This window comes from Chenopodium album, chromosome 12, assembly GCF_948465745.1.
Source record: "Chenopodium album chromosome 12, dcCheAlbu1.1, whole genome shotgun sequence".
NCBI lineage: Eukaryota > Viridiplantae > Streptophyta > Magnoliopsida > Caryophyllales > Amaranthaceae > Chenopodium > Chenopodium album.
In genome coordinates, this window is record NC_137845.1 from 9,191,663 (window position 1) to 9,201,698 (window position 10,036).

The window sequence follows — 10,036 nt, forward strand, 5'->3', positions numbered from 1 at the left end:
TTTTTTACAAGAGCAATTTTCACTACATCATTTCAAATTTAATTGTCACATTAGAGTATGTTTTCACTAGTTTATTGACCTTTTTTTATAGGACAAGTTACAGACATTCAATCTCTTAAACCTCGCCGTTGGTAGGAGTCTCTTGCATGCATTGATCATCCAATCTAGTACATTACCCAAATCCTTTTGTTAGTGCCCTGCCTTTTCTTTTACGTAATTTCAAGTTACAGATTTGGTAAAAGCATGAAAGTCCATTTTGTTTATGTTGGTTCTCTTTTAGTATAGTATTGTTATAGTTATTTCAATATAATGACCTTTTACCTTGAAATTGAGGGACCAATTTTGATAGAAATCTTGTTAAATGTAGGTAAAAACTAGATAAAAAAATGCATCATTTTCAGCTAATAAGTACGCCTAACAAACATTAGACATCATCAACTGCAAATTTGCTATTATTTGTGTTAAAACCCACAACCTCCCATGTTTATTGTTTAGGCCCATACTAGACCATGCAATACTTTTAATTATTCTATAGTGTTTGCTAATAATATTGGTACCACATGCGTGATTATCTTTGACAAAAATTATATTAGAAAGAAAACTATGAAAAGTAGATGAGAAAGGCCAATGAAAATGTTTTTGAAATTGTGTATGATTTTATTTATTTATTTTTCTAAGGAATCTGTTTGGTATCTTAAATGATCAATTAGCTGTTTCCTAAAAAAGATTATCAATTAGCTGATATTTAAGATAGCTGAAAGGTAAGTAAGATAAAGTGTATCAAATTAGGATTTCCCACAAGTCAGCATGATTACAGTTCAATTTAGTATTTTTGTAACATTTTGGGAGCGAGGCAAAACTTCCTCAGCTTATTAAGACAGAACGAGCAGAAGGATAAAGGATCCCCTCTCCCGAAGGGCTGGTGAAAATTGAATCCCTATCTCGAGATTGGAAGATGCTCTATGTTCAGCTAAACTAATAATCTTAACTTGAAATGGTATGAATGTGTATGTATGTAGGGTGTTTTTTTCTCTAACGACCAAAAACTACCAGTAGGGTATCCCGTAAAACCAGTAATCACGAAGCACAGTGAGGGACCCACTTAATTCCCTAATTAAAAAGGTAGGTCCCACTTAATTTATAGTTTAATCACGCCATTTAACCCGGCTTTTTACCTCTTTATAATCTGCCCCTCCCACCCATTTTTATCATCCAAAAATTAACAGACACACACTTCAAACTTCTTCCCTCCCTTTCTCCCTCTTCCCCCACACAAATTGCACAAAATTGAGATTGAGAGAGAAAGTGAAGCTCTAAAATGGCAACATATGCAATGTCATTCTTCCTCTTCTTTGCTTTGTTAGCTCCTACCTTTGTTCTTTCTTCACCAGCTGTTGTCCCTGACCCTGAACTTGTTGTACATGAAGTACATAGGTAGGTGCATTCTAATGGCTCCACTTCTAAATGATTTCTTGCATTATTTAATTAATTCGAGCTCCAAGAGTTCGGGGAATTTTTAAATAATGGGTCCGTGTTTTTTGTCAGATTCGTTTACAATCTACTACATTTGTCCAAAATTAATTGTCACATTGTTACGTATCAACTTTTTTAGGAATGAGGAAGTAACAAAATGTGTCACATTATAGTGAGCCGTGCCTCCGAGGTCATTTTTAGAGAATTGAGTCATGGAATTTGAGGCTTTTGTGTGTGAGTCCTTAAATACAACATTTTATTACAATTTCTTGGACTCTAAGGTGTTTGAGCAATTGAGCTTTTGCTTTTAGTTTGTTTTTATAAAAATAGCATCTTGTGATTGTATAACTAATAATGTGTTACATATTCTCCCCTGTTTATGCAGGAGTATCAATGAGTCCATTGCTAGGAGAAACTTGGGCTACCTCTCATGTGGAACAGGCAACCCCATTGATGATTGCTGGAGGTGTGACCCAAATTGGCATGAGAACCGCCAAAGGCTAGCCGATTGTGCAATTGGGTTTGGAAAGAATGCCATTGGAGGCAAAAACGGGCGCATTTACGTGGTCACCGACTCGGGTGATGATGACCCTGTTAACCCCAAACCAGGCACCCTTAGGTACGCTGTGGTCCAAGACGAACCATTATGGATCATATTCCAAAGAGACATGGTAATCAGATTAAAAGAAGAGTTGATCATGAATTCCTTCAAGACTATTGATGGCAGGGGAGCTAGTGTTCACATTGCTGGTGGACCATGCATTACCATACAATATGTTACCAACATCATCATTCATGGCATCAACATACATGATTGTAAGCAAGGTGGCAATGCTATGGTGCGGAGTAACCCTCATCATTATGGATGGAGGACGATTTCGGATGGCGATGGGGTGTCTCTCTTTGGTGCTAGCCATGTTTGGGTTGATCATTGTTCATTGTCTAATTGTATGGATGGATTGGTTGATGCTATCATGGGTTCTACTGCCATCACCATTTCTAACAATTACATGACTCACCATGATAAGGTTATGTTGTTAGGCCATAGTGATTCTTACACTGCTGATAAGAATATGCAAGCCACCATTGCTTTTAACCATTTTGGTGAAGGTCTTGTTCAGAGGATGCCAAGGTAAATCTCTAAAATATTTATCACTATTTATTACTCCGTGATTTTTGCTAATTAATGCTTGTTTATATTATCAACATCATCATACTTTTAAAGACTAAGATTTGGTTCATTTTATGCAATAATTGTTGGTAATACTATATTAATAATGCTTGAACAGGGGATTTATTGTATAAAATGTTAAATGTAGACTTTATTTTATTTTTAATAACTTTAAAATTAGCAAAAAAAAAAAAAAAAAAATAAAAAAATCAAGTTGAAACACATCTTCTTTTCTAATATTTGGAATATAAATAATTTTCTTTTCTAAAAATGTGGAAACTTCTCAATTTTCGAAATTTGTTAAGATCAATTTCTTTTTAGCCATTTCCAATGAGATATAAAAAAAAAGCTGCAAATACTGAAAAAATGAAAAAGATAGAACTGTTTTAACTAAATTAGTGAAGTGTTCGTACTTTGATAGAGGTCAGGTGAGTCTTGACTATTGAGTATTGTGACATACATAAAAATAAGTGTGATTTCTGGTTTTATTTTTTGCTCTTTTGAACTTTCCTATGCTATGTCAAAATGTAACGCTAGTGATGTCAAAAAGTGGGGCTGATTTTGATTCCACAACAATTGCAGATGTAGACATGGATACTTCCATGTGGTAAACAATGACTACACCCATTGGGAAATGTATGCCATAGGTGGGAGTGCTAATCCTACCATCAATAGTCAAGGCAACAGATTTTTAGCCCCTGATAGAAGATTCAGCAAAGAGGTAACGTTTTCGTAACATTTTCGTACCCATTTTGTTATGTAAAAATCGATAAAGTCCCGTGGGTGTTAAGAGTATGCCCCTTAAGACGCATTTTCAGCATATCACGGTAATATATTAGGCAGTCAGCCTCGTATGAGGTATCAATGTATTTTCATGTTAGACATGTTACACGTTTTATATTGTTTAGAGTGACTAAATGAACGTGTTATATGTTTTTTTAGGTGACTAAACACGAGGATGCCCCAGAGAGTGAATGGAAGAATTGGAATTGGAGGTCAGAAGGTGACCTAATGCTTAATGGTGCATTTTTTACGCCGTCGGGTGCTGGTGCTTCAGCAAGCTATGCAAGGGCCTCAAGTTTGGGAGCTAGGCCATCAACCCTTGTTGGCTCAATTACTTCTAATGCTGGTGCACTTAGCTGCAGGAAAGGCTCTCGCTGCTGATCTATAATAACAGCTTTAATTAACAGCAGCAAATTATCTTAACTCAATTGGGTTCAAGATTAATTATTCATAGGAAAATTCTTAATGAAGAGAGAGGGATTAATTATAATCCAAGGGAAGAAACATAAAAAAAAATCCACAGTTTTTTCCTGGAATTACCCTCTTTTTTTTTTTTTTACTTTTGACTTTTTATCTTTGTCTCCTCTCTTCTTTTTATTTTTGTTGTTTTCTTTTGACTGCATTGTTATCAGTTTGATTGTTATTTCTTTTTTTTTCACCCTTTTTTTTTTGTAATTGGGTTGACCCAAGAAAATTACAACCTCGGCCTGTTACTCTAAACCAATCATTTGAATTGTAAGGTTAGAGTTAACAAGTGCAGATGTGTTGATATATAAATTAATGATACTACACTCTTTTTTAGTTACTTATTTATTCTTCCTCTCTTGCTATCTAAGTTGTGTTGTTTGTCCTCGAAAGGTACAAAAATAACGATATGGGTTTAAAAGGCTGAGTGTGGTGTTATTTTACATAGATACATGGCCTGGATTAGCAATTTTAATGGTTGTTATGATTGTGAGGTACAAATTTTTGTACAATCCAAGAGTTATGTATCATTAACTGTTGAGCTTTTGTGCTACATTGGTCGGCAAATTAAGCTATTTAAAGCTTGGAGAGTATGGAGTCCACTTCTTAAGTTTCTTGCAGGCAAAAAGGAGGGAAATGAAAAGGATAGATAACCAATAACCAACACTAACATGTGCCCTCAATTAGAGAATGTAAGAATGCAAATAGTGTTACCCTTTATACAATAATTATATATGGTCACTTTTACACCCACCTATGGAATATAATTTTTAATGTCTATCAATGATCACAAATCAAATTGAGCTAATGTGGCAAGATTTCAGTTGAAGAGTTGAAATCCTTACTTTTTTACTATTCCTTCTGTGTGATAGCATTTTGGAAGTTGGATCTCAACTTTAAGTTTCTTCTCTTCTTGCACTTCTCTTCTTGCATCTTCTCACTATACACAAGGGATAAGGCTTGATCTAGTGATGGTAGAGTTTAATTTCATAACTTTTTTTTTTGAAACCAATTTCATAACTTAAATGTAGTGACATCAAATTTTACGAGTCTAACATATAAATTTGATACTCGTTTATGTGATTCAAGACAACTAGCTATCAAATACAATGATGTAGATAGGATATGATTTCAAATTTTAAGTATCATCTATTCTGAGACTGTAACTAACTAAACTAGTTAACATCCACATCAATATAATTTGTTAATGCAAAACTTTTTTTTTTTTTTTTTGGGAAACCAAATTTAGTTCATACTATGTAGCAAATTATTTTATTTTTCTTTCACCTAACTCCTTTTTATCCCAAAAAAAAAAAAAAAAAAAAAAAAAAAAAAAAAAAAAAAAAAAAAGTCATTTCCAATAACATTATAGAAAAAATTAATGGGTAAATAAATAAAATATGGCACTCCACGTATGCCACGGTGGAGGAGGTAAGACCTTAAAATAAAGGCATTAATTGAAAGTAACCAAGAGTGGCAAAATTAGGTTAGTAATATGATGATGACAAAAGGGAGGAGATGTAGCACATGCTTCTTGGCCTATCTTCTTTTGATGTAACTGTTTTTTCCAACTAACATACCCTCCACCTCTTTTCCATTATTTTGACCATTCCCTTATTTCCAATGATATTGACCATCCACTTCAACTTTCAAAACATTAGCCAGCTCCCTAATTTCCTGTCCTCCCTTAATGTAATTATGTGAGAGCGTCTAAACTTAGTAAAAATATAATGGAGTAGTTAATAATTAATGTCTACGAGAATTAAGTTCTTATATGTCCTTGACGCTTTACAAAACAAATACTTCGTATGTATTAATATTGACTTGATTTAACTTAACTTTTGTTCTCAATCCAACCCGCTTTAACTGGAATCGATATTATTAGAGCCTAGACTGATTTGAAATTGCACAAAATTAACTCAGATCGGTTTGTCAACAAAATAAATTTGTTTCACCCAAATTGCTTTCAACCCATACTGACAATTTTAATTTGGATTATCTTACATTTTATTTACTCCTTCATTCTTGAATAATTGACACAAAATAACCAATTATTATCATGCAAAAAGGTTATTAGATATGAATTAATGTAAAATTTCATATTATTAACTTTTTTTCTACATAATTTTCACTAATATCTAATTGTGTATGTACAAATTCATTTATTGACATGCATTTTATTTTTAATTATATTAATTATTCAAAAATGGAAAATATAAAATACTATGTAAACAGCATGTGGCCCTACAATTACAATTCTACATGCAATCAAATGGCTACAAATTACACATATACCGATATACTCCATTTCTTGGTAAACAAAATTTATCCTAAAAGACTATATGTACGAACTTTATCAAGGTTTGAATTTTGGTTCAATCGAGCAAAATATGGGGACATGCGCACTTACATCGAAGAAAATCACATGTTTAAGAGTAACCTAGTCATTGTGTCAAACTTACCAAATTTACCCGTAATTCATGGAATCACAAGTTTTGGACCCTTCTTTTTTTTTCATCTCATCATCACCATGTTATTTATTCACGTAAAGCCCAAGCATTTCTTTTATATTCACAGTCAAAACTTAACTTTGTTTTTATTTTTTGAATCTATGAGAAGTCATTAGGGTTTTCTTATGACCAAATTATCTACTACGTCATCTTTTATTTAGTAAAGTCATCTTACCTACTACTCTACTAGCTTCTAGAGATGACAATCATATTCTCTAATTTTAGCTCATTCTAATTGCATGTCTTAATATATTGTGACATATTACGAGTATTACAGCATTTAGGAGGTATAATTTCAAAATGTTGGTATATAATACATTTAGCTACTACATTCCGTTCTGATAAAAAATAAAGACGAATTTATATAGCATTTGGTTTATAAAAGATGACAAGGTATAATCCTTACCAATGGCCAACCAACTTGAACTAAGCCAATATATATTAATGCCCCCCTAAACTAGTTAATCTCTGAAAAATTCCAATTGGATAATGCATTTTGCGTACCTATCCGTTATAAATGACAGGGTATAATCCTTAAAAATGACCACCTTACTTGAATCGAGCTAGTATGTACAAGAATTAAACTAATTAATCTAAAAAAACTTCGATACAATAATATGCTTTGCCTTTCTACGATCCTACCTAGAAAAGTTATAAATAAGTCAAAAGTCATAACGAAGTAAGACTCTATTCTTTTAAACTTCTGAGCAAAGTAGAACGAATTTTAACAGATTAGATTTCAGCAAGCAGATGTGAACAAATTATTAGGATGATTTGGCAAATGACAATACAAAAATACCATAAAGATAAAGCCCAATTAGCCCAATGGACCTGGCGCTTTAGGCGGAATTGGATGTCTTTTTAAGTCGGCATATGTCAGCCCATCTCTCCATCTACCATATAATTTACTTCGTATATTGGCTCATCTATTGTGCCAATTATAGAATCATCCAATTGGATAATTAAGGGAATTAAATGTGATTTTTCCTCCCATTCCAATGTGGTTATGTTAAAGATATTACAGTATCATTCATTTTACACTATTACTAATATATAGTTAAAGATATTTATGATGTGTGTAAATAAGTTTTCCCATTGTTCCATAACAATTGAAAAACTTTGATTTTTATCATTACTCTATCACATAATGTTATGGAGTAATAGATAAGATGGTAAATTTATCTTGATGTATATCAGTACAATATCAAGTTTTATAAATTTTATTTATACAAAAAGATACTGATTATCAAATTTATGATAAAATCAAATCGCATCAATTATTATGGAAGGAAGAGGATATTAAAGTCGAAGTGTTACAATTTTTTTGAAACTATTTATTAACTAGCTAAAATCCCGAGCAATGTATGGATTTTACTAAATTATAGACTAAAAAAAGAATTATAGTATCCTAATATACTACGAGTACTTATTTATGCTTATTTTTATAAAAAATTACTTAATGTAAAATATATACATATAAAAATATTCGTTTGATTGTGTAATTAAGATTGAGACTGTTAAGATGTGTTGTATAAACCTGATTTTTACTCATTTGATTAGAACTTATTAGAATTTATTAAAACTTATTATACTTGTAATTTGATCATTTTTACACCTTTACTCCTCTTATTCCATCCAAAAAAAACAATCATACCCAATAAAATTATAGTAAAATTAATAAATAAATCAAACATGGCACTCCTCTTATGCCACGGTGGAGAAGCAAGACCTTAAAATAAAGGTATTAATTGAGGTAACCAAGATTGGAAAAATTACGTGATATGATGATGACAAAGGGAGGAGACGTAGCACATAGTGACATTAAGCCGTATATTAATGCAATAATGCATGTCTTGCTTAAATTACCACTTCTAAGTTTTAACACATTATCATCCCTTCATTGCTAATGCTCTCTATCTTCCAAATTATAGCTACAGAGTACATATGTTAATATCCTCATATAATTAGAATGTTTGTGGAAATTTGTCATGCCACATCTTAAAAATATACTACAAATGTTAGATTATGAGGTGTTATACAATGATGTACTATGATAAATTGATAATAAATTAGACCCTTTTATTGTTAATAATAAGTATAATAATAAGTAGGTATTTGTACAAGTGTTTATTGTTATTATAGTATTTTAACTCACTATAAAAAAAAAAAATAACTAAGAAATTTATTCAAAGTATGACCCAGAGCAACACACTAATGTGGAGTACTAATTAATATACATGCAACAAATATTTCACCATGTCCTGCCCTGCTAATCCCCAGACCTATTCCTTGAAGCTAAGGAATCCCATATACTAACCATGGCTAGGGTGGGAATCGAATGATGGTTTCTCTCCACATTTTTCTTAGGCTTAACATTTTTGAGCGCAATCTTAATGCCTTGATTAACAGTATAGATGCCACCAAACGTGAGGGCAGCGAGTGAGGCAGAACGAAGACCACGAGGTGCCCACATGATAGCTCCAGCAGCGGCGAGTGAGATTGCTTTATCCGTCCAAACAGTCTTCTCACCACGGTATTGATAAAAGACATAAGATGGAATGTCAATTGCCAAGCGAAGACAAGCAAAAAATCCTCCTGTGCGCACGCTATTAAAACGCATTGCATTGATTCCGCCACCAAATTTTGTTCTAATTGACTGTCCTCTATTACTCTTGTGGGCGAAACCCTTGAAGAAGTGGCAGAAACTCCCGCCCATGGTGCCAAACAAGAACCCTGTGCCGACACTTTCAGTAAAGTATTCAAAGTCATACTCTGTTCTTCCTACTATAAACTCCATATAACTTGGAAGTTTGCTATTATCCATAGTTTTTTAACCTGTGACCACAGGTGCAAGTTTCATTAGCAATATAACTTATGCATACTACAGATGTTAAAAATGTAACTTGAAAAAAAAAAAAAAAATCATAATCCAACCATCGATAAGCAAATAATAAAGACCGAAAAACCACTAAAATGTGGTTGCTTTGCTCTCATAATTGAGCCAAATCCTTAAAGCAAGGATATTGTTAGGGCACTGGTTGAAAGACATTGGTTGTGCCACTTAAAGAAATACTTCCTCTGCTCCACAAATATTGCAACAAGGATGAAATAACGCATTTCAAAGCACATTTATATGCTAAATATCTATAACTATATAAGAGTAAAATCATAAAAAGTTGATATTGTAAAAGTATTTTACGAGACGAATCTAACAAGACTCAATATAAATCATAATATGCGGTCAAACAAGCCTGATAAATAGTGTAAAAGTGCAATTGTTGCAATATTACTAGAACGGAGGAAATATATTGTCATAGACATAATTGAATCCTAATACATGAGATTTATGAATCAAATGAAGCCCATAAGAAATTCCTTGGGTAGTTAAATTAGAGATAGTGATGATGGATCGCACACAACTTTGAAGCTACAGTAAGTGGAAAATCTAAAGCAGAGCTTTTAACAACAAAGCTCGTCTGTCGTCTATATTGGTTAGAGAGCAACTACAGTTCTTGTAACACAATAGAAATTTGGCAAGAGATCTAACATTAAAGGGTTGGGCAATACATTATCAACCAAATTTTATTCAATTATCACATAATTCGCTGGTTTATCCGTTTAATTACTAAAACAA

General features: G+C 32.6%; 2 protein-coding genes across 2 annotated transcripts; one reads left to right on the plus strand and one right to left on the minus strand.

Annotated features, from left to right (window-relative positions):
* The first annotated feature begins 1,229 nt into the window (after positions 1-1,229).
* On the plus strand, positions 1,230-4,225 carry LOC145570256 (putative pectate lyase 18). The gene is made up of 4 exons (XM_081629294.1): positions 1,230-1,434; positions 1,859-2,605; positions 3,227-3,365; positions 3,587-4,225. The coding sequence occupies exons 1-4, from the start codon at positions 1,319-1,321 to the stop codon at positions 3,806-3,808; spliced, it is 1,224 nt and encodes a 407-aa protein (XP_081485420.1). The 5' UTR covers positions 1,230-1,318; the 3' UTR covers positions 3,809-4,225.
* Positions 4,226-8,671: 4,446 nt separating this feature from the next.
* On the minus strand, positions 8,672-9,226 carry LOC145570801 (mitochondrial import inner membrane translocase subunit TIM17-3-like). The gene has a single exon (XM_081629939.1). It carries the CDS (start codon positions 9,224-9,226, stop codon positions 8,672-8,674), a length of 555 nt encoding a protein of 184 aa, XP_081486065.1.
* Between the last annotated feature and the right edge of the window lie 810 nt (positions 9,227-10,036).

Coding starts and splice junctions, on each gene's coding strand:
- LOC145570256 (XM_081629294.1), top strand. CDS start 1,319: ATGGCAACATATGCAATGTCATTCTTCCTCTTCTTTGCTTTGTTAGCT. Junction 2,606..3,226: donor CTTGTTCAGAGGATGCCAAG/GTAAATCTCTAA, acceptor CAACAATTGCAG/ATGTAGACATGGATACTTCC. Junction 3,366..3,586: donor ATAGAAGATTCAGCAAAGAG/GTAACGTTTTCG, acceptor ATGTTTTTTTAG/GTGACTAAACACGAGGATGC.
- LOC145570801 (XM_081629939.1), bottom strand. CDS start 9,226: ATGGATAATAGCAAACTTCCAAGTTATATGGAGTTTATAGTAGGAAGA.